The sequence below is a fragment of the Eucyclogobius newberryi genome, unplaced genomic scaffold, assembly GCF_026437365.1.
Source record: "Eucyclogobius newberryi isolate DKJ021-1_F unplaced genomic scaffold, fEucNew1.0.hap1 SCAF_16, whole genome shotgun sequence".
NCBI lineage: Eukaryota > Metazoa > Chordata > Actinopteri > Gobiiformes > Gobiidae > Eucyclogobius > Eucyclogobius newberryi.
In genome coordinates, this window is record NW_027315790.1 from 36,195,168 (window position 1) to 36,222,667 (window position 27,500).

Genomic DNA, 27,500 nt, shown 5'->3' on the forward strand with positions numbered 1-27,500 from the left:
GCCATCGTTGGTCATCACGATGCCTCCGGTCGGGTCCAGCAGCATCTGGAGACGGTCAGAAGGTTTAGAAAGATCAAAGTGGACGTAAAGAATGAAAGAATGTGGTGTTCACCTTCATCATGGCCCGAGGGCCGAGGCAGGTCCGGATCACATCAGCAATGGTCTGAAACACAAACACACTCATGTGAGAACCAGAGAGAGAGAACCCGAGAGAGAGAGAGAGAGAGAGAACCCGAGAGAGAGAGAGAGAGAGAGAGAACCCGAGAGAGAGAGAGAGAGAGAACCCGAGAGAGAGAGAGAGAGAGAGAACCCGAGAGAGAGAGAGAGAGAGAGAGAACCCGAGAGAGAGAGAGAGAGAGAACCCGAGAGAGAGAGAGAGAGAGAACCCGAGAGAGAGAGAGAGAGAGAGAGAGAGAGAGAGAGAGAGCGAGAGCGAGAGCGAGAGCGAGAGCGAGAGCGAGAGCGAGAGCGAGAGCGAGAGAGAGAGAGAGAGAGAGAGAGAGAGAGAGAACCCGAGAGAGAGAGAGAGAGAACCCGAGAGAGAGAGAGAGAGAACCCGAGAGAGAGAGAGAACCCGAGAGAGAGAGAGAACCCGAGAGAGAGAGAGAGAGAACCCGAGAGAGAGAGAGAGAACCCGAGAGAGAGCGAGAGAACCCGAGAGAGAGCGAGAGAACCCGAGAGAGAGAGAGAGAACCCGAGAGAGAGAGAACCCGAGAGAGAGAGAGAACCCGAGAGAGAGAGAGAGAACCCGAGAGAGAGAGAGAGAACCCGAGAGAGAGAGAGAGAACCCGAGAGAGAGAACCCGAGAGAGAGAGAGCGAACCCGAGAGAGAGCGAGAGAACCCGAGAGAGAGCGAACCCGAGAGAGAGAGAACCCGAGAGAGAGCGAACCCGAGAGAGAGAACCCGAGAGAGAGAGAGAACCCGAGAGAGAGAGAGAACCCGAGAGAGAGAGAGAGAGAGAACCCGAGAGAGAGAGAACCCGAGAGAGAGAGAGAACCCGAGAGAGAGAGAACCCGAGAGAGAGAGAACCCGAGAGAGAGAACCCGAGAGAGAGAGAGAACCCGAGAGAGAGAGAGAACCCGAGAGAGAGAGAGAACCCGAGCCCGAGAGAGAACCCGAGAGAGAGAACCTGAGGGAGAACCACTGAATGTTTGAACGTTCAGAGGTTTAAGATTTACACCTCACAATCCAAAACTGTTCAATTTACAGTGGATTTGATTCTGCAGCGTCTGATTATATTAAAACAACTGTAATACAGGAAGTAGAGTCATAACTACATGTATTATTCATATTAGGACTCATTTCTACAGATCGCTCAGTTATGAACTGAGTCTAAACCGAGTCTAGAGCTGCAGCCATCGATTCTTTTAGTAATCGATTAATCTATCGTTTTTTTCTTCGATTAATCGAGTAATTGGTTGATTTTTCAAATTTAAAAGCATCTTAAATTCTTAATTTCACATAAGTTTGTCCCAAAACAGAAACATTTCACCAGTCCAAAGTGTTCTGTTTGTATTTAAAGAATATATGAAGGACTAATTCACTCTAACAGTTATTAACAGTCTAACAGTTACAGTATGATTCCATTTAAAATAAGACACTTGTTTGTAAAACATTGTGTTTGTGACAGTGATGCTGGTGTTTGAGCGCTGGCTCTACATTTTGTCACTTTACGGCGTTGGCTCCGCGTCATCGCGGACTTTCTGTTTCACATCAGATTATTATAACACGGCGTGGTCCTGATGTTTCCATGATGGAACGGCCGTTTCAAGGCGCCGCAGAGGAGGGCGTGGCATGTTTGAAACGTACGAGTGTGACTGGGACGCAGAGTGTGGAGCGCGCGCGTGGAGCGAGCGAGCGCGGAGCGAGAGCGCGTGGAGCGAGCGCGAGCGTGTGGAGCGAGTGTGTGGAGCGAGCGTGTGGAGCGAGCGTGTGTGGAGCGCGCGCGTGTGGAGCGCGCGCGTGTGGAGCGAGTGTGTGGAGCGCGCGCGTGTGGAGCGAGTGTGTGGAGCGGGGGTCCGCGGTGGCGCGGTGAGGACACGGGTGTTGGGGCGGGCGGAGCTCGCTGTGGTGGTTGCTCGCGGCAGCTGCTTTTACACAACTAAACTCTTCCCGGTCGCATCTGTAATAGATCCATGAGTCGCATCTGTAATAGATCCATGAGTCGCATCTGTAATAGATCCATGAGTCGCATCTGTAATAGATCCATGAGTCGCATCTGTAATAGATCCATGAGTCGCACTGGTGAGTTAAAACACGCCGCTCTCTCTGTTGTGCTTCAGGAAGAAGCTCCGTGGGAAACAAAAGCGCCACAAGACATTCGGCGCGCCACAGATTCACCTATTTTTAATAAAATATGTAAATTAAATGAAGCATCGAGGCAATAAAATAATAAAAGCTTTTTGTAATCGAATAATTCGAGTAATCGTTGCTGCCCTAACCAAGTCTAAACCGGGTCCGGATCGGGACTCACTTTGGCAGCGCTGATGTTCCCCGTCTGGACCTTTCTTCCAGACTCCCTCTTCACGTTCTGATCTGAAAGAAAAACGCAGAACTTTAAACTAAAAGTGTCTGAAAATACACAAGTCCAAACAAAAGCAGATTACGAACTAGTGTTTTTTTATGTTGGAGGAATTTGAATACCTAAAGTCTGATCCAAACTAAATATCCTCACAACACATAATGATGGATTCATATTCATAGAGGGAATATTTCACTCTTCAAAACTTAAACGTTTTAGTCGAAAATTAAAATGTTCAGCTGAAACTAATGACGTAATTAGGGATTTGAGAGTTAATCATTTCTATTGCACATTAACACATTTATGGCCAGATTAAAGTGATAAAATGATCTTTTGGTGTTTTAGAGTTCATGGTTTGGGTGGAGTCGCAGCATCTGTCCCTTTGACTCATATTTCAGCTTTATTTAATGTCCCTTTAGCTGTAAACACTGTGAACATATATTATAACATATACAACATATCCAGTGCGGCAGTTTCATTATTTCAAGAGTTCTAACGGGACATGAACACGCAAACGCACAACAATGACGGCTCAAAGCGAGGCTAACGATGCTAAAAGCTAAATATTTATGACCGTTTAAATGATAGATTAATAATCTTTTATCATAAACTATAAACCTTAAGTAAATCTGGGAAATAATTTTATATTCTAGCTAATCAAATGCTGAGTAACGCGTTAGCTTTAGCGCAAACACGCATTCGCGCAGCCGTTAGCAGTTAGCCACCGGCCCATAGAGAATGAATGGAGAGGCTAACGGTTTAGCATTAGCTCTGAGCCACATGTTCCGGGCAGATCTCACGCCTTTCCCCGCGGTCTGTGGCTCTTAAACCCCGCGGGGAACTGACCCAAGCACCGCAGCAGCTTTAGCGCAACTTAAACCAACACATGAACAGTTTATAAAAGAAGTTTAAAGTTGTTTTTTAACTCACTGAGGACTAAAACCTGCTGCCCGAACATCTTTGACACAGAACCGGCCTGGAAGCTTCGAGAGGAAGAGAAGCGCCGCGGGCCAATCAGCGGCGAGAACAACGTCAAAGAGGCGGGGCGTGGAGGAACTGTCAGTGACGCGGTCAATCACAGGCTGGAGAGGGATGACTGACACATATATCAGCCAATCACAGCAGCGGAATGAGAAGGATGGCGATTCTGAACACAATGAACCTTTTATGGAGAAGGGGGCGTGTTTATCAAAAGAGTAAAGACTCTCACGGAACATTCTCCTCTGCAGATGCAGCCAAGAAGTGTCAAGTAAAGAGGTGAAAGTGAGAGAAGCCTGGAGGGTCCAAGAAGAAAGTCTGGCGGAAATGTACCGGAGGAAGAAGAGGAAGAAGAAGGAGGAAGAAGAGGAAGAAGGAGGAGGAAGAAGGAGAAAGAAGAAGGAGGAAGGAGAAAGAAGGAGGAAGAAGGAGAAGGAAGAAGAAAGAGAAGGAGGAAGAAGGAGGAGGAGGAAGGAGGAGGAAGAAGAGAAAGGAGGAGGAAGGAGGCGGAAGAAGAGAAAGGAGGAGGAAGAGGAAGAAGGAGGAAGAAGAAGAGGAAGAAGGAGGAAGAAAAGGAAGGAGGAGGAAGAAGAGGAGGAAGAGGAGGAAGAAGGAGGAGGAAGAAGAGGAAGAAGGAGGAGGAAGAAGAGGAAGAAGGAGAAGGAAGAAGGAGGAAGAAGAGGAAGGAGGAAGAAGGAGAAGGAGGAAGGAGGAGGAAGAAGAGAAAGGAGGAGGAAGGAGGCGGAAGAAGGAGGAAGAAGAAGAGGAAGGAGTAGGAAGAAGAGGAGGAAGAAGAAGAGGAAGGAGGAGAAAGGAGGAAGAAGGAAGAGGAAGAAGAAGGAGGTGGAAGAAGAGGAGGAAGACGGAGGAGGAAGGAGGAAGAAGAGGAAGGAGGAGGAGGAAGAGGAAGGAGGAAGAAGGAGGAAGATGGAGGAGGAAGAAGGAGGAGGAAGAAGGAAGAAGAGGAGGAAGGAGAGGAAGATGGAGGAGGAAGGAGGAGGAAGGAGGAGGAAGAAGAGAAAGGAGGAGGAAGAAGAGGAAGAGGAAGGAGGAAGAAGAAGGAAGAGGAAGAAGGAGGAAGAACAGGAAGGAGGAGGAAGAAGAGGAAGGAGGAGGAGGAAGAAGAAGGAGGAAGGAGGAGGAAGGAGGAGGAAGAAGGAGGAGGAAGAAGAGGAAGAAGGAGGAGGAAGAAGAGGAAGAAGAAGGAGGAGGAAGAAGAAGAGGAAGAAGCAGGAGGAAGGAGGAGGAAGAGGAAGAAGAGGAAGGAGGATGAAGAAGAGGAAGGAGGAGGAAGAAGAGGAAGGAGGAAGAAGAGGAAGAAGGAGGAGGAAGAAGGAGGAGGAAGAAGGAGAAGGAGGAGGAAGAAGAACAGGAAGGAGGAGGAAGAAGAGGAAGGAGGTAGAAGAAGAGGAAGAAGGAGGAGGAAGAAGGAGGAGGAAGAGGAAGAAGGAGGAAGAAGAGGAAGAGTTAAGACCAATTATTCAAACTCAGTCATTTTTGTCAAGTTTATTACATTTAATTTGAGCAAATCAATGATGAAATAACACCAGAGTCCTGTCCTCGTCTCCTTTTGTCCCCTCGTCTCCTTTTGTCCCCTCGTCTCCTTTTGTCCCCTCGTCTCCTTTTGTCCCGTCACAGACCAGAGTCCTGTCCTCGTCTCCTTTTGTCCCCTCGTCTCCTTTTGTCCCCTCGTCTCCTTTTGTCCCCTCGTCTCCTTTTGTCCCGTCACAGACCAGAGTCCTGTCCTCGTCTCCTTTTGTCCCCTCGTCTCCTTTTGTCCCGTCACAGACCAGAGTCCTGTCCTCGTCTCCTTTTGTCCCCTCGTCTCCTTTTGTCCCGTCACAGACCAGAGTCCTGTCCTCCTCTCCTTTTGTCCCCTCGTCTCCTTTTGTCCCGTCACAGACCAGAGTCCTGTCCTCGTCTCCTTTTGTCCCCTCGTCTCCTTCTGTCCCGTCACAGACCAGAGTCCTGTCCTCCTCTCCTTTTGTCCCCTCGTCTCCTTTTGTCCCGTCACAGACCAGAGTCCTGTCCTCGTCTCCTTTTGTCCCCTCGTCTCCTTCTGTCCCGTCACAGACCAGAGTCCTGTCCTCCTCTCCTTTTGTCCCCTCGTCTCCTTTTGTCCCGTCACAGACCAGAGTCCTGTCCTCCTCTCCTTTTGTCCCGTCACAGACCAGAGTCCTGTCCTCGTCTCCTTTTGTCCCCTCGTCTCCTTTTGTCCCGTCACAGACCAGAGTCCTGTCCTCGTCACCTTTTGTCCCCTCGTCTCCTTTTGTCCCGTCACAGACCAGAGTCCTGTCCTCGTCTCCTTTTGTCCCCTCGTCTCCTTTTGTCCCGTCACAGACCAGAGTCCTGTCCTCGTCTCCTTTTGTCCCCTCGTCTCCTTTTGTCCCGTCACAGACCAGAGTCCTGTCCTCGTCTCCTTTTGTCCCCTCGTCTCCTTCTGTCCCGTCACAGACCAGAGTCCTGTCCTCCTCTCCTTTTGTCCCCTTGTCTACTTTTGTCCCGTCACAGACCAGAGTCCTGTCCTCGTCTCCTTTTGTCCCCTCGTCTCCTTCTGTCCCGTCACAGACCAGAGTCCTGTCCTCGTCTCCTTTTGTCCCCTCGTCTCCTTCTGTCCCGTCACAGACCAGAGTCCTGTCCTCCTCTCCTTTTGTCCCCTCGTCTCCTTTTGTCCCGTCACAGACCAGAGTCCTGTCCTCGTCTCCTTTTGTCCCCTCGTCTCCTTCTGTCCCGTCACAGACCAGAGTCCTGTCCTCCTCTCCTTTTGTCCCCTCGTCTCCTTTTGTCCCGTCACAGACCAGAGTCCTGTCCTCCTCTCCTTTTGTCCCCTCGTCTCCTTCTGTCCCGTCACAGACCAGAGTCCTGTCCTCCTCTCCTTTTGTCCCCTCGTCTCCTTTTGTCCCGTCACAGACCAGAGTCCTGTCCTCCTCTCCTTTTGTCCCGTCACAGACCAGAGTCCTGTCCTCGTCTCCTTTTGTCCCCTCGTCTCCTTTTGTCCCGTCACAGACCAGAGTCCTGTCCTCGTCACCTTTTGTCCCCTCGTCTCCTTTTGTCCCGTCACAGACCAGAGTCCTGTCCTCGTCTCCTTTTGTCCCCTCGTCTCCTTTTGTCCCGTCACAGACCAGAGTCCTGTCCTCGTCTCCTTTTGTCCCCTCGTCTCCTTTTGTCCCGTCACAGACCAGAGTCCTGTCCTCGTCTCCTTTTGTCCCCTCGTCTCCTTTTGTCCCGTCACAGACCAGAGTCCTGTCCTCGTCTCCTTTTGTCCCCTCGTCTCCTTTTGTCCCGTCACAGACCAGAGTCCTGTCCTCGTCTCCTTTTGTCCCCTCGTCTCCTTTTGTCACAGACCAGAGTCCTGTCCTCGTCACCTTTTGTCCCCTCGTCTCCTTTTGTCCCGTCACAGACCAGAGTCCTGTCCTCCTCTCCTTTTGTCCCCTCGTCTCCTTTTGTCCCGTCACAGACCAGAGTCCTGTCCTCCTCTCCTTTTGTCCCCTCGTCTCCTTTTGTCCCGTCACAGACCAGAGTCCTGTCCTCCTCTCCTTTTGTCCCCTCGTCTCCTTTTGTCCCGTCACAGACCAGAGTCCTGTCCTTGTCTCCTTTTGTCCCCTCGTCTCCTTTTGTCCCGTCACAGACCAGAGTCCTGTCCTCCTCTCCTTTTGTCCCCTCGTCTCCTTTTGTCCCGTCACAGACCAGAGTCCTGTCCTCGTCTCCTTTTGTCCCCTCGTCTCCTTTTGTCCCGTCACAGACCAGAGTCCTGTCCTCGTCTCCTTTTGTCCCCTCGTCTCCTTTTGTCCCGTCACAGACCAGAGTCCTGTCCTCGTCACCTTTTGTCCCCTCGTCTCCTTTTGTCCCGTCACAGACCAGAGTCCTGTCCACGTCTCCTTTTGTCCCCTCGTCTCCTTTTGTCCCGTCACAGACCAGAGTCCTGTCCTCGTCTCCTTTTGTCCCCTCGTCTCCTTTTGTCCCGTCACAGACCAGAGTCCTGTCCTCGTCTCCTTTTGTCCCCTCGTCTCCTTTTGTCCCGTCACAGACCAGAGTCCTTTCCTCCTCTCCTTTTGTCCCCTTGTCTCCTTTTGTCCCGTCACAGACCAGAGTCCTGTCCTCGTCTCCTTTTGTCCCCTCGTCTCCTTTTGTCCCGTCACAGACCAGAGTCCTGTCCTCGTCTCCTTTTGTCCCCTCGTCTCCTTTTGTCCCGTCACAGACCAGAGTCCTGCCCTCGTCTCCTTTTGTCCCCTCGTCTCCTTTTGTCCCGTCACAGACCAGAGTCCTTTCCTCGTCTCCTTTTGTCCCCTCGTCTCCTTTTGTCCCGTCACAGACCAGTCCTGTCCTCGTCTCCTTTTGTCCCGTCACAGACACAGACCAGAGTCCTGTCCTCGTCTCCTTTTGTCCCGTCACAGACACAGACCAGAGTCCTGTCCTCGTCTCCTTTTGTCCCGTCACAGACACAGACCAGAGTCCTGTCCACTGTCGTCTCCTTTTGTCCTGTCACAGACACAGACCAGTGTCCTGTCCGCTCTCGTCTCCTTTTGTCCCGTCACAGACCAGTGTCCTGTCCGCTTTCGTCTCCTTTTGTCCCGTCACAGACCAGTGTCCTGTCCGCTCTCGTCTCCTTTTGTCCCGTCACAGACACAGACCAGTGTCCTGTCCGCTCTCGTCTCCTTTTGTCCCGTCAGAGACACAGACCAGTGTCCTGTCCTCGTCTCCTTTTGTCCCGTCACAGACACAGACCAGAGTCCTGTCCTCGTCTCCTTTTGTCCCGTCACAGACACGGACCAGTGTCCTGTCCACTCTCGTCTCCTTTTGTCCCGTCACAGACACAGACCAGAGTCCTGTCCTCGTCTCCTTTTGTCCCGTCACAGACCAGAGTCCTGTCCTCGTCTCCTTTTGTCCCGTCACAGACACAGACCAGAGTCCTGTCCTGGTCTCCTTTTGTCCCGTTACAGACGAGAGTCCTATCCTCGTCTCCTTTTGTCCCGACACAGACCAGAGTCCTTTCCTCGTCTCCTTTTGTCCCGTCACAGACACAGACCATAGTCCTGTCCACTCTCGTCTCCTTTTGTCCCGTCACAGACCAGAGTCCTGTCCACTGTCGTCTCCTTTTGTCCCGTCACAGACACAGACCAGAGTCCTGTCCACTCTCGTCTCCTTTTGTCCAGTCACAGACACAGACCAGTGTCCTGTCCGCTCTCGTCTCCTTTTGTCCCGTCACAGACACACAAGACCAGAGTCCTGTCCTCGTCTCCTTTTGTCCCGTCACAGACACAGAAGACCAGAGTCCTGTCCTCGTCTCCTTTTGTCTCCTAGAGTTCGCTCCTTGTTCCTTTCCTTAGACCGTGTGATGCTTCTCTTTTGACAAACTTCAGCAGATCTTTCACTTCTCGTGGACCCTGAGACACAAACATCACATTTAGTACAATGAGACGTCCCGATGTCTCCAAACGTCTTCACGGGACATTCACCTCGTATCGGAGCGGCTCGTCCTTCCTCCCGACGGCCGCCAAGTAAATGGAGGGAAAACTGAAAGTGGAAAATCCAGCACATGTTTCAGAGCGTTTGAGGTGGAGTTTGTGGTGGAGTTTGTGGTGGAGTTTGAGGTGGAGTTTGTGGTGGAGTTTGTGGTGGAGTTTGAGGTGGAGTTTGTGGTGGAGTTTGAGGTGGAGTTTGTGGTGGAGTTTGAGGTGGAGTTTGTGGTGGAGTTTGTGGTGGAGATTGAGGTGGAGTTTGAGGTGGAGTTTGTGGTGGAGTTTGAGGTGGAGTTTGAGGTGGAGTTTGTGGTGGAGTTTGTGGTGGAGTTTGTGGTGGAGTTTGAGGTGGAGTTTGAGGTGGAGTTTGAGGTGGAGTTTGTGGTGGAGTTTGAGGTGGAGTTTGAGGTGGAGTTTGAGGTGGAGTTTGTGGTGGGGTTTGTGGTGGGGTTTGAGGTGGAGTTTGTGGTGGAGTTTGAGGTGGAGTTTGAGGTGGAGTTTGAGGTGGAGTTTGAGGTGGAGTTTGAGGTGGAGTTTGAGGTGGAGTTTGTGGTGGAGTTTGTGGTGGAGTTTGAGGTGGAGTTTGAGGTGGAGTTTGAGGTGGAGTTTGTGGTGGAGTTTGAGGTGGAGTTTGTGGTGGAGTTTGAGGTGGAGTTTGAGGTGGAGTTTGTGGTGGAGTTTGAGGTGGAGTTTGAGGTGGAGTTTGTGGTGGAGTTTGTGGTGGAGTTTGAGGTGGAGTTTGTGGTGGAGTTTGAGGTGGAGTTTGTGGTGGAGTTTGTGGTGGAGTTTGAGGTGGAGTTTGTGGTGGAGTTTGAGGTGGAGTTTGTGGTGGAGTTTGTGGTGGAATTTGTGGTGGAGTTTGAGGTGGAGTTTGTGGTGGAGTTTGTGGTGGAGTTTGTGGTGGAGTTTGAGGTGGAGTTTGAGGTGGAGTTTGAGGTGGAGTTTGAGGTGGAGTTTGTGGTGGAGTTTGAGGTGGAGTTTGTGGTGGAGTTTGTGGTGGAGTTTGTGGTGGAGTTTGAGGTGGAGTTTGTGGTGGAGTTTGAGGTGGAGTTTGAGGTGGAGTTTGAGGTGGAGTTTGTGGTGGAGTTTGAGGTGGAGTTTGTGGTGGAGTTTGAGGTGGAGTTTGAGGTGGAGTTTGTGGTGAGTTTGAGGTGGAGTTTGAGGTGGAGTTTGAGGTGGAGTTTGTGGTGGAGTTTGAGGTGGAGTTTGAGGTGGAGTTTGTGGTGGAGTTTGTGGTGGAGGTTGAGGTGGAGTTTGAGGTGGAGTTTGTGGTGGAGTTTGTGGTGGAGTTTGAGGTGGAGTTTGAGGTGGAGTTTGAGGTGGAGTTTGAGGTGGAGTTTGTGGTGGAGTTTGAGGTGGAGTTTGTGGTGGAGTTTGTGGTGGAGTTTGAGGTGGAGTTTGAGGTGGAGTTTGTGGTGGAGTTTGAGGTGGAGTTTGAGGTGGAGATTGAGGTGGAGTTTGAGGTGGAGTTTGAGGTGGAGTTTGTGGTGGAGTTTGAGGTGGAGTTTGTGGTGGAGTTTGTGGTGGAGTTTGAGGTGGAGTTTGTGGTGGAGTTTGTGGTGGAGTTTGAGGTGGAGTTTGAGGTGGAGTTTGAGGTGGAGTTTGTGGTGGAGTTTGTGGTGGAGTTTGAGGTGGAGTTTGAGGTGGAGTTTGAGGTGGAGTTTGTGGTGGAGTTTGAGGTGGAGTTTGTGGTGGAGTTTGAGGTGGAGTTTGTGGTGGAGTTTGTGGTGGAGTTTGAGGTGGAGTTTGAGGTGGAGTTTGTGGTGGAGTTTGTGGTGGAGTTTGAGGTGGAGTTTGAGGTGGAGTTTGTGGTGGAGTTTGAGGTGGAGTTTGTGGTGGAGTTTGTGGTGGAGTTTGAGGTGGAGTTTGTGGTGGAGTTTGTGGTGGAATTTGTGGTGGAGTTTGTGGTGGAGTTTGTGGTGGAGTTTGTGGTGGAGTTTGAGGTGGAGTTTGAGGTGGAGTTTGAGGTGGAGTTTGAGGTGGAGTTTGTGGTGGAGTTTGTGGTGGAGTTTGAGGTGGAGTTTGAGGTGGAGTTTGAGGTGGAGTTTGAGGTGGAGTTTGTGGTGGAGTTTGAGGTGGAGTTTGAGGTGGAGTTTGTGGTGGAGTTTGAGGTGGAGTTTGTGGTGGAGTTTGAGGTGGAGTTTGTGGTGGAGTTTGAGGTGGAGTTTGAGGTGGAGTTTGTGGTGGAGTTTGAGGTGGAGTTTGTGGTGGAGTTTGTGGTGGAGTTTGAGGTGGAGTTTGTGGTGGAGTTTGAGGTGGAGTTTGAGGTGGAGTTTGTGGTGGAGTTTGAGGTGGAGTTTGTGGTGGAGTTTGTGGTGGAGTTTGAGGTGGAGTTTGAGGTGGAGTTTGTGGTGGAGTTTGTGGTGGAGTTTGAGGTGGAGTTTGTGGTGGAGTTTGAGGTGGAGTTTGTGGTGGAGTTTGTGGTGGACATTGAGGTGGAGTTTGTGGTGGAGTTTGAGGTGGAGTTTGTGGTGGAGTTTGAGGTGGAGTTTGAGGTGGAGTTTGTGGTGGAGTTTGAGGTGGAGTTTGAGGTGGAGTTTGTGGTGGAGTTTCAGGTGGAGTTTGAGATGGAGTTTGAGGTGGAGTTTGTGGTAGAGTTTGAGGTGGAGTTTGTGGTGGAGTTTGAGGTGGAGTTTGTGGTGGAGTTTGAGGTGGAGTTTGTGGTGGAGTTTGTGGTGGAATTTGAGGTGGAGTTTGAGGAGTTTGTGGAGTTTGAGGTGGAGTTTGTGGTGGAGTTTGTGGTGGAGTTTGAGGTGGAGTTTGAGGTGGAGTTTGTGGTGGAGTTTGAGGTGGAGTTTGTGGTGGAGTTTCAGGTGGAGTTTCAGGTGGAGTTTGTGGTGGAGTTTGAGGTGGAGTTTGTGGTGGAGTTTGAGGTGGAGTTTGAGGTGGAGTTTGTGGTGGAGTTTGAGGTGGAGTTTGTGGTGGAGTTTGTGGTGGAGTTTGTGGTGGAGTTTGAGGTGGAGTTTGAGGTGGAGTTTGAGGTGGAGTTTGTGGTGGAGTTTGAGGTGGAGTTTGAGGTGGAGTTTGTGGTGGAGTTTGTGGTGGAGTTTGAGGTGGAGTTTGTGGTGGAGTTTGTGGTGGAGTTTGAGGTGGAGTTTGAGGTGGAGTTTGAGGTGGAGTTTGTGGTGGAGTTTGAGGTGGAGTTTGTGGTGGAGTTTGAGGTGGAGTTTGAGGTGGAGTTTGAGGAGTTTGTGGAGTTTGAGGTGGAGTTTGTGGTGGAGTTTGTGGTGGAGTTTGAGGTGGAGTTTGAGGTGGAGTTTGTGGTGGAGTTTGAGGTGGAGTTTGTGGTGGAGTTTCAGGTGGAGTTTCAGGTGGAGTTTGTGGTGGAGTTTGAGGTGGAGTTTGTGGTGGAGTTTGAGGTGGAGTTTGTGGTGGAGTTTGAGGTGGAGTTTGAGGTGGAGTTTGTGGTGGAGTTTGAGGTGGAGTTTGAGGTGGAGTTTGAGGTGGAGTTTGTGGTGGAGTTTGAGGTGGAGTTTGAGGTGGAGTTTGTGGTGGAGTTTGTGGTGGAGTTTGAGGTGGAGTTTGTGGTGGAGTTTGTGGTGGAGTTTGAGGTGGAGTTTGAGGTGGAGTTTGAGGTGGAGTTTGTGGTGGAGTTTGAGGTGGAGTTTGTGGTGGAGTTTGAGGTGGAGTTTGAGGTGGAGTTTGTGGTGGAGTTTGTGGTGGAGTTTGAGGTGGAGTTTGTGGTGGAGTTTGAGGTGGAGTTTGTGGTGGAGTTTGTGGTGGAGTTTGAGGTGGAGTTTGTGGTGGAGTTTGTGGTGGAGTTTGAGGTGGAGTTTGAGGTGGAGTTTGAGGTGGAGTTTGTGGTGGAGTTTGAGGTGGAGTTTGTGGTGGAGTTTGAGGTGGAGTTTGTGGTGGAGTTTGTGGTGGAGTTTGAGGTGGAGTTTGAGGTGGAGTTTGAGGTGGAGTTTGAGGTGGAGTTTGTGGTGGAGTTTGAGGTGGAGTTTGTGGTGGAGTTTGTGGTGGAGTTTGAGGTGGAGTTTGTGGTGGAGTTTGAGGTGGAGTTTGAGGTGGAGTTTGTGGTGGAGTTTGAGGTGGAGTTTGAGGTGGAGTTTGTGGTGGAGTTTGAGGTGGAGTTTGAGGTGGAGTTTGAGGTGGAGTTTGAGGTGGAGTTTGAGGTGGAGTTTGTGGTGGAGTTTGAGGTGGAGTTGTGGGTGTGACAGACTCACCCCTGCACGTCGTACCCCAGAGGAACGTCGTTGTCCACGGCGTTCATTTTAGCCACGACCACATCTGTCTCTGAGGACAACTGAGACACAAGAGATCATCTAAATCACAGAAGATATGACTGAAGAGACTTTTAAACACTTTAAATAAAGTGTTTCATTGATGATCTTTGCGAGCCAATCCTGTGGCAGTAACAGCGCTGGCCCCGCCCTCTCCCTGATGCAGCCGCAGGAGCTTAATCTGGAGCCGAGGCTCAGGCGACTGAGTGTATGGTCACATGGTATGGTCACATGGTATGGTCACATGGTAAGGTCACATGGTAAGGTCACATGGTATGGACACATGGTAAGGTCACATGGTAAGGTCACATGGTTTGGACACATGGTAAGGTCACATGGTAAGATCACATGGTATGGACACATGGTAAGGTCACATGGCAAGGTCACATAGTATGGACACATGGTAAGGTCACATGGTATGGTCACATGGTATGGACACATGTGACTGAGCATATGGTCACATGGTTAGATATAGTTGTTAAATATGGTCTGGTGTTTAATGCTGCTAATGATGTATTATCTTGATTTGTTGCTATAGTACTTATAGTACTATAAGTACTATAAGTACTAAAGTACTATAAGTTGATAGTTTATAGTGATTCAAGTTGACTTTTATGCTAGTTTTTGACACTGTGTTTTGTGTTTGAAGGTTTGATCTGACTTTTGATGCTAAAGGATCTGAACATTAAAGAGTGAAATGTGTCTAAAGACGAAACATTGTATCAGATGAAACAGCTGCTTTGACCTTTGACCCAGACTGACCCTGTCAACAACACTCAACATGCTCTTGTTCCTCAAGTGAAACACATGAATGTGTGTTAGCTGTTACGCTATAGTTTAGCTCGTAGCTTGTGATTTGTAAGTTGTAACTTCTGTTAAAACAGTGAATAAATCAGACAAGTTGAGTTTATTTCACTGCAGTTAAACCTTGTGTTTGAGTCGTCCTGGTTCAAGTGTCGTGTTCTAACATGATGTAAATATGGCCTGGTCCAGGTTCAGGTCCGGACTCATTAGGTCCGGACCTGAACCTGAACCTGGGTTTAGGTCTGCATCCCTAGTCACATGTGACTGAGTGTATGGTCACATGGTCACATGGTATGGACACATGGTCACATGGTATGGACACATGGTCACATGGTATGGACACATGGTCACATGGTATGGACACATGGTCACATGGTATGGACACATGGTCACATGGTATGGACACATCAACTTCTGTTGTGAGAACATTGTTCCCTCCGGACGGTGTTTTCCAAACAACAAGCCCTGGATGAACCGTGACCTGAAGGCTCTGCTGAAGGAGAAGAAGAGCCTTCAGGTCAGAACAAGGAGGAGCTGAGGACTGTGAGGAGGAGCTGAGGAGGAAGATCAGGAGGAGGAGGCTACAAGAGGAGGAGCAGCTGCAGCAGGAGAACATTCAGGGAGTGGGAGGAGCCTGAAAACCATCTCGGGCTTCAAAATCCCCCCTGTCCAGACAGAGGGGGATCTACAGTGTGTGAATGATTTAAATGCTCACTTCATGAGATTAAATTGGTCGCCCGCCCCTCCCCCTGCACAGACCCCTCCCCCTGCACAGACCCCTCCCCCTGCACAGACTCCTCCCCCTGCACAGCTGCATGCTCCCTCTTCCACAGCTGGACAATGCCCTGCATCCGTTCCTCTTCTCACCTCTGCACCGGACCATCAGCTCCCCACTTCACCTGGACTCACCCGTCCCCCCAGCACACAGTCCCCCTGGACTCACCCGTCCCCCCAGCACACAGTCCCCCTGGACTCACCCGTCCCCCCAGCACACAGTCCCCCTGGACCCACCCGTCCCCCCAGCACACAGTCCCCCTGCCAACCACTGACTGTCACAGCAGCTCAGGTGAGGAGAGAGCTGAAGAGGATTAAAGTGAGAAAGGAGCAGGACCTGAGGCATCAGCTCCAGGATCCTTAAGTCCTGCAGATGAACTGTGTGGAGTTATGGAGCATGTCTTCAACATGAGCCTGAAGCTGAGGCTGGTACCACAGGTCTGAAGACCTCCTGTCTGGTACCACAGGTCTGAAGACCTCCTGTCTGGTACCCCAGGTCTGAAGACCTGCTGTCTGGTACCACAGGTCTGAAGACCTCCTGTCTGGTACCTGTGCCCAGACACCGCGCCCCAAAGACCTCAACAGCTTCAGGCCGGTGTCTCTCACGTCCTGATGAAGACACTGGAGCTGGTCCTGGACCACCTCCGCTCCACCGTGAGCTCAGCCATGGACCCGCTGCAGTTTGCATATCGGCCTGGCATCGGAGTGGAGGACGCCGTCATCTCCTGCTGCACCGCTCTCTCTCTCACCTGGAGAAGCCTGGCAGCTTTGTGAGGATCCTGTTCTTTCATCTCTCCAGCGCCTTCAACACCATCAGCTCCTGAGGGACAAGCTGGAGACGGCTCCTGAGGGACAAGCTGGAGACGGCTGGTGTGGAGTACGACCTGCAGAGTGGATCCTGGACCACCTCACAGACTGACACCAGTTTGTGAGAGCCTGGGACTGTGTGTCTGACACTCGGACCTGCAGTGTGGGGGACCTGCAGTGTGGGGGCCCTGCAGTGTGGGGGCCCTGCAGTGTGGGGGACCTGCAGTGTGGGGGACCTGCAGTGTGGGGGACCTGCAGTGCGGGGGACCTGCAGTGTGGGGGACCTGCAGTGTAAGGGACCTGCAGAGTGGGGGACCTGCAGTGTGGGGGACCTGCAGTGTGGGGGACCTGCAGAGTGGGGGACCTGCAGTGTGGGGGACCTGCAGTGTGGGGGACCTGCAGTGTGGGGGACCTGCAGAGTGGGGGACCTGCAGTGTGGAGGACCTGCAGTGTGGGGGACCTGCAGTGTGGGGGACCTGCAGTGTGGGGGCCCCAGGGCACTGTCCTCGCGCCCTGTCTCTTCACCCTCTACACTGCAGACCTCAGACATGGACACTGTGTCCTGCAGAAGTTCTCTGACCACTCTGCCATCATGGGACTCATCACAGACGATGATGTGGAGGACAGAGGACAGAGGACTGGAGCAGGACTTTGTGGAACCACCTCTTCATCAACGCAGAAGACCAAGGAGAGGCCACGCCCCCCTCACCAGTGAACATCCAGGGACGGGACAGGCCACGCCCCCTCACCAGTGAACATCCAGGGACGGGACAGGCCACGCCCCCTCACCAGTGAACATCCAGGGACGGGACAGGCCACGCCCCCCTCACCAGTGAACATCCAGGGACGGGACATTGAGAGAGTGACTCATACAAGGACCTGGTGTTTCATCTGAACCACAAACTGGACTCATAACACAGACTGAACAGGAAGAGCCAGAGTCGGCTCCGCCTCCTGAGGAGACTCAGGTCTTTTGGAGTGACAGGGCCACTCCTGACAGGGCCACTCCTGACAGGGCCACTCCTGACAGGGCCGCTCCTGACAGGGCCGCTCCTGACAGGGCCGCTCCTGACAGGGCCGCTCCTGACAGGGCCGCTCTTGACAAGGCCGCTCCTGACAGGGCCGCTCCTGACAGGGCCGCTCCTGACAGGGCCGCTCCTGACAGGGCCGCTCCTGACAGGGCCGCTCCTGACAGGGCCACTCCTGAAGACCTTCTCCTCCTCTGTGGTGCATCAGCTCCTGTAGGTGTGGTCATCACAGAGAGGAAGAAGCTGGACACAGCTCCGTCCTGGACTGTCCTCTGGACTCGGTGCAGGAGGTGGGGGACAGAAGGGTCCTAGCTAAACTCACATCTATGCTGGACCATGAGTGTCGCCCCCTGCAGGACACTCTGTCCCCTGCAGGACACTCTGTCCCCTGCAGGACACTCTGTCCCCTGCAGGACACTCTGTCCCCTGCAGGACACTCTGTCCTTCTGCTGTCACACTCTATAACAAACACTGTTAGCCCTGAACACTCACAATACTGATGTAACCATGTGTAATTACTGTCGTGATCACATGCAATGGTATTTATTTATTTATTAGGCCCGAGCGCCACAAGCTGCGAGAGGCCCATTAGTCCCGTAAGGCCGTGCAAAGCACTCGCCCACTTCCAAACACTCACTAACGCACTCCTTCACTCACGCACGCCCCGTGCAGACTAATTAGTTGTAGGAAAATGGAACATTGCCGTTGTAAACGGGCGAAGCCCGTGCAAAAGTGCGCACTAAACGAGCACTTTACATTGAGATCCTCATATAAAACACTCATTTGCTCTAAGTGTCTCATGAACACGTTCCATCTCTTACATGTTCAGTTCATATAAACATGTGATGCATAAATTGAACATAACTGTTTAGAGGGCCAAAAACACAAAGTGGGCGGAGCCCACTCAAAATTAAGGAAAGTACCCGTCAGGGACCAGGGACCCACACCATGAGGGAGGAAAGCGCGAGCACTTTCCGAAAATGTATAGTTTGATATTTGAAAAATGGGAAACATTGTTTTCGCATCAGAATATTCTTCTTCTTCTCGGGACACGCCCCCTATTTTTCACCCAGTGACATTGAGGAAAAGTCACAAAAATGTTCAAACCTCTAAAAATCGTGCCTCTACATTCTGGCTATTTCCCTTTTCTAAAATAAAAGAATGTGCTCGTTAGCGCCCCCAAATGTACCAAAAATGCATTGAGAGATAGGAAATGACCCAAACAAAATCTGATGGTAGAATCATGAAATTTGCCGCAGAGGTAGACGGCGACAAGAGAAGTAAAAAATGTTATTACGGCAACGCCGTCCGCCCAACCAAATGTCGGCCATATTGGTTCAAAAATGGCTCTTGTACTTTTATGAACTCCTCCCCCTCAGGGCGTTGGCTCTAAAAAGCTGAAATTGTGTGAAAATGGTGCTGAGGAGTGGGACATCAAAAGTTATTCAAATCACATTTATACCTGTCACTGTTTCTGTGGGTTTGGGCGAAGCCACAAACTTTAGCTAGAATTTCAGAAATCTCCCAAATTGAACATTTCTGCCGTTTGCGCAGATAAAGTCCAAATTGCGTCAAATTAGAATCAGTTGTTAAACTCTTTGCCCTAAACTTACTTAAAGTGAAATAAATTCATTTGGTGCCACAGCGCCCCCTACAGAGTTTATATGGAGGTTAAATGTTTAGTTTTGCGAAATTATATGACATTTGACACAAAACTCAATTTTAGCATCGCCATCAAAAAAGTCAATGAGACTCATGTCATAATTATTATGGCTTTGCCAACAATGACCCAAACCATGTCATTCCAATGGGGAAATCACCAGAACATGTTTACACTTTAGACTTTCACAAACTCCTCCCCCTCAGGGCGTTGGCCCGTTTAACCTGAAATTTGGTGAGACTCATCTTCAGGGGTAAATGTTATACACATTTTTATTCAAAGAGTCACATTTTTATTCTAAGAGTCACATTTTTATTCAAAGAGTCACATTTTTATTCAAAGAGTCACATTTTTATTCTAAGAGTCACGGTGTCTGTGAATTCAAAATAAAATGTCTTTTTGATGTAAAACAAAGGGGAGAAGATGTGACAGCGTCACAGATTCAGCAGTAGATGTAATACAAGGACAATTGGGGCGCGTCAGCCCCGCCCCCTCCTCTTGCGGCGTGGCGAGGGCTGATCATTGCCGCTTGCGGTTTTAATTTATTTTATCTTTATTATTTCCCCCTCCATCTCTTGTTGGGAAATGGGAGGTTTTGTTTATAGGAGTTTCTTCTACTGAAAGTGTTTTTAAACTTCCTATAAATGATCTGTTCTTTTCTTCTGGATCTACTGCGATTGGTCACATGGTCACATGGTATGGTCACATGGTATGGTCACATGGTCACATGGTCACATGTATGGTCACATGGTATGGTCACATGGTATGGTCACATGTATGGTCACATGTATGGTCACATGTATGGTCACATGTATGGTCACATGTATGGTCACATGGTCACATGTATGGTCACATGTTATGGTCACATGGTATGGTCACATGTATGGTCACATGTATGGTCACATGTATGGTCACATGGTATGGTCACATGGTATGGTCACATGTATGGTCACATGGTCACATGTATGGTCACATGGTATGGTCACATGTATGGTCACATGGTATGGTCACATGTATGGTCACATGTATGGTCACATGTATGGTCACATGTATGGTCACATGGTATGGTCACATGTATGGTCACATGGTATGGTCACATGTATGGTCACATGTATGGTCAAATGGTATGGTCACATGTATGGTCACATGGTCACATGTATGGTCACATGTATGGTCACATGGTATGGTCACATGTATGGTCACATGGTCACATGTATGGTCACATGTATGGTCACATGGTCACATGTATGGTCACATGGTCACATGTACCTCAGACGCGAGCTGGAGATAAACAGGCTCCAGTTTCCTGCACTTGGGGCACAAAGGCGAGTGAAACAAGAGCAGAACGTCTTTGTGCGGATCATCCACGATATCAGCAAACGACTCTGCCACCACCACCTGCAACACAACACACACTTTACACACACACAACACACCAGCAGGGGCAGTACCAGCAGGGGGCAGTACCAGCAGGGGCAGTACCTTCACTGCTCCGTGATTCTTCTCAGGAACTGGCTCAGATTTGACGTAACGTTTCAGTCGCCCTGAAAAATAATCCTCCAGAAACAGCTCCAGGGAGCGACCGTCTCTCCTGCAGAGACACAAAAGTACTCATGATACTGCTACTGCTAGTACTATTATTGCTACTACTACCACTACTGTAGTAGTATCTGCAGTAGTATCTGCAGTAATAGTATCTGCAGTAGAAGTATCTGCAGTAGTATCTGCAGTAATAGTATCTGCAGTAGTATCTGCAGTAGTATCTGCAGTAATAGTATCTGCAGTAGAAGTATCTGCAGTAGTATCTGCAGTAATAGTATCTGCAGTAGTATCTGCAGTAGTATCTGCAGTAATAGTATCTGCAGTAGTATCTGCAGTAATGCAGTAATAGTATCTGCAGTAGTATCTGCAGTAATAGTATCTGCAGTAGTATCTGCAGTAATAGTATCTGCAGTAGTATCTGCAGTAATAGTATCTGCAGTAGTATCTGCAGTAATAGTATCTGCAGTAATAGTATCTGCAGTAGTAGTATCTGCAGTAGTATCTGCAGTAGTAGCATCTGCAGTAGTAGTATCTGCAGTAGTAGTATCTGCAGTAGTAGTATCTGCAGTAATAGTATCTGCAGTAGTAGTATCTGCAGTAGTAGTATCTGCAGTAGTAGTATCTGCAGTAATAGTATCTGCAGTAGTATCTGCAGTTGTAGTATCTGCAGTAGTAGTATCTACAGTAGTAGTATCTGCAGTAATAGTATCTGCAGTAGTAGTATCTGCAGTAGTAGTAGTATCTGCAGAAGTAGTATCTGCAGTAGTATCTGCAGTAGTAATATCTGCAGTAGTAGTATCTGCAGTAGTAGTATCTGCAGTAGTTTCAGTAGTAGTATCTGCAGTAGTAGTATCTGCAGTAGTAGTATCTGCAGTAGTAGTATCTGCAGTAGTAGTATCTGCAGTAGTAGTATCTGCAGTAGTAGTATCTGCAGTAGTAGTAGTAGTAGTAGTATCTGCAGTAATAGTATCTGCAGTAGTAGTATCCGCAGTAGTAGTAACTGCAGTAATAGTATCTGCAGTAATAGTATCTGCAGTAGTAGTATCTGCAGTAGTAGTATCTGCAGTAGTAGTATCTGCAGTAGTAGTTGCAGTAGTAGTATCTGTAGTAGTAGTAGTAGTATCTGCAGTAATAGTATCTGCAGTAGTAGTATCTGCAGTAGTAGTAGTAGTATCTGCAGTAGTAGTATTAGTAGTATCTGCAGTAGTAGTAGTAGTAGTAGTATCTGCAGTAGTAGTAGTATCTGCAGTAGTAGTAGTAGTAGTAGTAGTATCTGCAGTAGTAGTAGTAGTAGTAGTAGTAGTATCTGCAGTAATAGTAGTAGTAGTATCTGCAGTAGTAGTAGTAGTAGTATCTGCAGTAGTAGTAGTAGTAGTATCTGCAGTAGTAGTAGTAGTAGTAGTAGTATCTGCAGTAGTAGTAGTAGTATCTGCAGTAGTAGTAGTAGTAGTAGTATCTGCAGTAGTAGTAGTAGTAGTAGTATCTGCAGTAGTAGTAGTAGTAGTAGTATCTGCAGTAGTAGTAGTATCTGCAGTAGTAGTAGTATCTGCAGTAGTAGTAGTAGTAGTATCTGCAGTAGTAGTAGTAGTAGTATCTGCAGTAGTAGTAGTAGTAGTAGTATCTGCAGTAGTAGTAGTAGTAGTAGTAGTAGTATCTGCAGTAGTAGTAGTAGTATCTGCAGTAGTAGTAGTAGTATTATCTGCAGTAGTAGTAGTTGTAGTAGTAGTATTATCTGCAGTAGTAGTAGTTGTAGTAGTAGTAGTATCTGCAGTAGTAGTAGTAGTAGTAGTATCTGCAGTAGTAGTAGTAGTATCTGCAGTAGTAGTATCTGCAGTAGTAGTAGTAGTAGTATCTGCAGTAGTAGTAGTAGTAGTAGTAGTAGTATCTGCAGTAGTAGTAGTAGTAGTAGTAGTAGTAGTATCTGCAGTAGTAGTAGTAGTAGTAGTATCTGCAGTAGTAGTAGTTGTAGTATCTGCAGTAGTAGTAGTAGTAGTAGTAGTATCTGCAGTAGTAGTAGTAGTATCTGCAGTAGTAGTAGTAGTAGTAGTATCTGCAGTAGTAGTAGTATCTGCAGTAGTAGTAGTAGTAGTAGTATCTGCAGTAGTAGTAGTAGTAGTAGTATCTGCAGTAGTAGTAGTAGTATCTGCAGTAGTAGTAGTAGAATCTGCAGTAGTAGTAGTAGTAGTAGTATCTGCAGTAGTAGTAGTAGTAGTAGTATCTGCAGTAGTAGTAGTAGTAGTAGTAGTAGTATCTGCAGTAGTAGTAGTAGTATCTGCAGTAGTAGTAGTAGTAGTATCTGCAGTAGTAGTAGTAGTATCTGCAGTAGTAGTAGTAGTAGTAGTATCTGCAGTAGTAGTAGTAGTAGTAGTAGTAGTAGTAGTAGTAGTAGTATCTGCAGTAGTAGTAGTAGTAGTAGTATCTGCAGTAGTAGTAGTAGTATTATCTGCAGTAGTAGTAGTTGTAGTAGTAGTAGTATCTGCAGTAGTAGTAGTAGTAGTAGTATCTGCAGTAGTAGTAGTAGTAGTAGTAGTATCTGCAGTAGTAGTAGTAGTAGTAGTAGTAGTAGTAGTAGTAGTAGTAGTATCTGCAGTAGTAGTAGTAGTAGTAGTAGTATCTGCAGTAGTAGTAGTAGTAGTAGTATCTGCAGTAGTAGTAGTTGTAGTATCTGCAGTAGTAGTAGTAGTAGTATCTGCAGTAGTAGTAGTAGTATCTGCAGTAGTAGTAGTAGTAGTAGTATCTGCAGTAGTAGTAGTAGTAGTAGTAGTATCTGCAGTAGTAGTAGTAGTAGTAGTAGTATCTGCAGTAGTAGTAGTAGTATCTGCAGTAGTAGTAGTAGTATCTGCAGTAGTAGTAGTAGTAGTAGTATCTGCAGTAGTAGTAGTAGTAGTAGTATCTGCAGTAGTAGTAGTAGTAGTAGTATCTGCAGTAGTAGTAGTAGTAGTAGTATCTGCAGTAGTAGTAGTAGTAGTAGTATCTGCAGTAGTAGTAGTAGTAGTATCTGCAGTAGTAGTAGTAGTAGTATCTGCAGTAGTAGTAGTAGTAGTATCTGCAGTAGTAGTAGTAGTAGTATCTGCAGTAGTAGTAGTAGTAGTATCTGCAGTAGTAGTAGTATCTGCAGTAGTAGTAGTATCTGCAGTAGTAGTAGTAGTAGTATCTGCAGTAGTAGTAGTAGTAGTAGTAGTAGTAGTAGTAGTATCTGCAGTAGTAGTAGTAGTATCTGCAGTAGTAGTAGTAGTAGTATCTGCAGTAGTAGTAGTAGTATCTGCAGTAGTAGTAGTAGTATCTGCAGTAGTAGTAGTAGTAGTATCTGCAGTAGTAGTAGTAGTATCTGCAGTAGTAGTAGTAGTATCTGCAGTAGTAGTAGTAGTAGTAGTATCTGCAGTAGTAGTAGTAGTAGTAGTAGTATCTGCAGTAGTAGTAGTAGTAGTAGTATCTGCAGTAGTAGTAGTAGTAGTAGTATCTGCAGTAGTAGTAGTAGTAGTATCTGCAGTAGTAGTAGTAGTAGTATCTGCAGTAGTAGTAGTAGTAGTAGTATCTGCAGTAGTAGTAGTAGTAGTAGTATCTGCAGTAGTAGTAGTAGTAGTATCTGCAGTAGTAGTAGTAGTAGTATCTGCAGTAGTAGTAGTAGTAGTATCTGCAGTAGTAGTAGTAGTAGTAGTAGTAGTATCTGCAGTAGTAGTAGTAGTAGTAGTATCTGCAGTAGTAGTAGTAGTAGTAGTAGTAGTAGTAGTATCTGCAGTAGTAGTAGTAGTAGTAGTAGTAGTATCTGCAGTAGTAGTAGTAGTAGTAGTAGTAGTATCTGCAGTAGTAGTAGTAGTAGTAGTATCTGCAGTAGTAGTAGTAGTAGTAGTAGTAGTATTATCGGCAGTAGTAGTAGTAGTATCTGCAGTAGTAGTAGTAGTAGTAGTATCTGCAGTAGTAGTAGTAGTAGTAGTATCTGCAGTAGTAGTAGTAGTAGTAGTATCTGCAGTAGTAGTAGTATCTGCAGTAGTAGTAGTAGTATCTGCAGTAGTAGTATCTGCTGTAGTAGTAGTAGTAGTATCTGCAGTAGTAGTAGTAGTAGTAGTATCTGCAGTAGTAGTAGTAGTAGTAGTATCTGCAGTAGTAGTAGTAGTAGTAGTATCTGCAGTAGTAGTAGTAGTAGTAGTATCTGCAGCAGTAGTAGTAGTAGTAGTAGTAGTAGTATCTGCAGTAGTAGTAGTAGTAGTAGTAGTAGTATCTGCAGTAGTAGTAGTAGTAGTAGTAGTAGTATCTGCAGTAGTAGTAGTAGTAGTAGTAGTAGTAGTATCTGCAGTAGTAGTAGTAGTAGTAGTAGTAGTAGTAGTAGTAGTAGTATCTGCAGTAGTAGTAGTAGTAGTAGTAGTAGTATCTGCAGTAGTAGTAGTAGTAGTAGTAGTAGTATCTGCAGTAGTAGTAGTAGTAGTAGTAGTAGTAGTATCTGCAGTAGTAGTAGTAGTAGTAGTAGTAGTAGTAGTAGTAGTAGTATCTGCAGTAGTAGTAGTAGTAGTAGTATCTGCAGTAGTAGTAGTAGTAGTAGTATCTGCAGTAGTAGTAGTAGTAGTAGTATCTGCAGTAGTAGTAGTAGTAGTAGTATCTGCAGTAGTAGTAGTAGTAGTAGTATCTGCAGCAGTAGTAGTAGTAGTAGTATCTGCAGTAGTAGTAGTAGTAGTAGTATCTGCAGTAGTAGTAGTAGTAGTAGTAGTAGTATCTGCAGTAGTAGTAGTAGTAGTAGTAGTAGTATCTGCAGTAGTAGTAGTAGTAGTAGTAGTAGTATCTGCAGTAGTAGTAGTAGTAGTAGTAGTAGTATCTGCAGTAGTAGTAGTAGTAGTAGTAGTATCTGCAGTAGTAGTAGACCTGGTGTTTTCACTTTAGACCTGGTGTTTTCACTTTAGACCTGGTCTTGTCACTTTAGACCTGGTCTTGTCACTTTAGACCTGGTCTTGTCACTTTAGACCTGGTGTTGTCACTTTAGACCTGGTGTTTTCACTTTAGACCTGGTGTTTTCACTTTAGACCTGGTGTTTTCACTTTAGACCTGGTGTTGTCACTTTAGACCTGGTGTTGTCTCTTTAGACCTGGTGTTTTCACTTTAGACCTGGTGTTGTCACTTTAGACCTGGTGTTGTCACTTTAGACCTGGTGTTGTCACTTTAGACCTGGTGTTGTCACTTTAGACCTGGTGTTTTCACTTTAGACCTGGTGTTTTCACTTTAGACCTGGTGTTGTCACTTTAGACCTGGTGTTTTCACTTTAGACCTGGTGTTTTCACTTTAGACCTGGTGTTGTCACTTTAGACCTGGTGTTTTCACTTTCTGACATCCTAACTCTAAAGAGACTATGTCGGAAAACTGAGGTCAAAGGTCACACCTCAGAGATCTTGTGTCATCAACAATGAAATGATGGAAAGTTCCAGATCTGAACTTCCTCCAGCTGAAAACATCCAACAAGAAAAAGCCCAAAGTGTTTGACATTATAAATCATATTGTTTGTGCTTCAGCTGCAGTGACGCCTCATGTTCCTCATGTTCCTCATGTTCTTCATGTTCTTCATGTTCCTCATGTTCCTCATGTTCCTCATGTTCTTCATGTTCTTCATGTTCCTCATGTTCTTCATGTTCTTCATGTTCCTCATGTTCCTCATGTTCCTCATGTTCTTCATGTTCTTCATGTTCTTCATGTTCTTCATGTTCCTCATGTTCTTCATGTTCCTCATGTTCCTCATGTTCTTCATGTTCCTCATGTTCCTCATGTTCTTCATGTTCCTCATGTTCCTCATGTTCTTCATGTTCTTCATGTTCTTCATGTTCTTCATGTTCCTCATGTTCTTCATGTTCCTCATGTTCCTCATGTTCCTCATGTTCTTCATGTTCCTCATGTTCTTCATGTTCTTCATGTTCTTCATGTTCCTCATGTTCCTCATGTTCCTCATGTTCCTCATGTTCCTCATGTTCTTCATGTTCCTCATGTTCCTCATGTTCCTCATGTTCCTCATGTTCTTCATGTTCTTCATGTTCCTCATGTTCCTCATGTTCCTCATGTTCCTCATGTTCCTCATGTTCTTCATGTTCTTCATGTTCCTCATGTTCCTCATGTTCCTCATGTTCCTCATGTTCTTCATGTTCCTCATGTTCCTCATGTTCCTCATGTTCCTCATGTTCTTCATGTTCTTCATGTTCTTCATGTTCCTCATGTTCCTCATGTTCCTCATGTTCCTCATGTTCTTCATGTTCTTCATGTTCCTCATGTTCCTCATGTTCCTCATGTTCCTCATGTTCTTCATGTTCCTCATGTTCCTCATGTTCCTCATGTTCCTCATGTTCCTCATGTTCCTCATGTTCTTCATGTTCCTCATGTTCCTCATGTTCCTCATGTTCCTCATGTTCCTCATGTTCTTCATGTTCCTCATGTTCCTCATGTTCCTCATGTTCTTCATGTTCTTCATGTTCTTCATGTTCTTCATGTTCTTCATGTTCCTCATGTTCCTCATGTTCCTCATGTTCCTCATGTTCCTCATGTTCCTCATCGATAAGATCAAGATGATCAAAGACCAAATCCCACTCCCACTGTCTGATAAACCTGCTTCTTTTAAGCCTGTCACTCTAGAAGACATCTCACTCTAGAGGACATCTCACTCTAGAAGACATCTCACTCTAGAGGACATCTCACTCTAGAGGACATCTCACTCTAGAAGACATCTCACTCTAGAAGACATCTCACTCTAGAAGACATCTCACTCTAGAGGACATCTCACTCTAGAGGACATCTCACTCTAGAGGACATCTCACTCTAGAAGACATCTCACTCTAGAGGACATCTCACTCTAGAGGACATCTCACTCTAGAAGACATCTCACTCTAGAGGACATCTCACTCTAGAAGACATCTCACTCTAGAGGACATCTCACTCTAGAGGACATCTCACTCTAGAAGACATCTCACTCTAGAAGACATCTCACTCTAGAAGACATCTCACTCTAGAAGACATCTCAGCTCTAGAAGACATCTCACTCTAGAGGACATCTCAGCTCTAGAGGACATCTCACTCTAGAAGACATCTCACTCTAGAGGACATCTCACTCTAGAGGACATCTCAGCTCTAGAGGACATCTCACTCTAGAAGACATCTCACTCTAGAGGACATCTCAGCTCTAGAGGACATCTCACTCTAGAGGACATCTCAGCTCTAGAGGACATCTCAGCTCTGGTGACCAGGAGTAAACCCTCCTCTTGTACATCAGATGCCCTTCCCTGCAGGCTCTTCTCAAAGTGTTTGATGTTATTGGCCCCTGGGGGACCAACATGTTAATCTCTCTCTTTCTCCCGGTGTGTTTCCTGCTCCATTTAAACATGCCATAGTTGAGCCTTTACTGAAACAGACAAACTTGGAGCCGACAGACCCTAAAGTTTCAGACTCATATTAAAGCTCCAGTTCATCAGATCCTAGAGAATGTGGCTCTGAACAATTGTCAGATTTCATTCATCAGTCAAACATTCACGACTCTTTTCAATCTGGTTTCCTCAAACATCATTCTACAGAAACCGCATTGCTCAAAGTGTCCAGTGACATTATGTCTGCTGATTCTGGAACATGCACGGTTCTAGTTCTGTTGGATCTGTCTGCACGGTTGACCTTTGACACCGTCGACCATCATATCCTGTTGAACAGACTGAGGGACCTGATTGGACTGTCGGGGTCAGTTCTTCACT

General features: G+C 47.4%; 2 protein-coding genes across 2 annotated transcripts in view; both read right to left on the bottom strand.

The window, feature by feature from the left end:
- The window catches only part of cct3 (chaperonin containing TCP1, subunit 3 (gamma)), a 9,438-nt gene extending 5,856 nt beyond the window's left edge, over window positions 1-3,582 (bottom strand). Inside the window, exons 1-4 of the mRNA XM_072448378.1 lie at window positions 3,453-3,582; window positions 2,475-2,536; window positions 113-163; window positions 1-45 (exon numbers count right to left, since the gene is read on the bottom strand). The exon at window positions 1-45 is cut by the window's left edge and continues 18 nt beyond it. Coding sequence (XP_072304479.1) covers window positions 1-45; window positions 113-163; window positions 2,475-2,536; window positions 3,453-3,480 — 186 coding nt within the window. The 5' untranslated portion in view covers window positions 3,481-3,582. The remainder of the gene's footprint in view (window positions 46-112; window positions 164-2,474; window positions 2,537-3,452) is intronic.
- Window positions 3,583-7,735: 4,153 nt separating this feature from the next.
- The window catches only part of LOC140362270 (protein disulfide-isomerase A3-like), a 46,820-nt gene continuing 27,055 nt past the window's right edge, over window positions 7,736-27,500 (bottom strand). The window contains exons 9-13 of the mRNA XM_072448379.1: window positions 19,738-19,846; window positions 19,525-19,653; window positions 13,126-13,205; window positions 8,957-9,014; window positions 7,736-8,884 (exon numbers count right to left, since the gene is read on the bottom strand). Of these exons, the coding sequence (XP_072304480.1) occupies window positions 8,798-8,884; window positions 8,957-9,014; window positions 13,126-13,205; window positions 19,525-19,653; window positions 19,738-19,846 (463 nt within the window). The 3' untranslated portion in view covers window positions 7,736-8,797. The remainder of the gene's footprint in view (window positions 8,885-8,956; window positions 9,015-13,125; window positions 13,206-19,524; window positions 19,654-19,737; window positions 19,847-27,500) is intronic.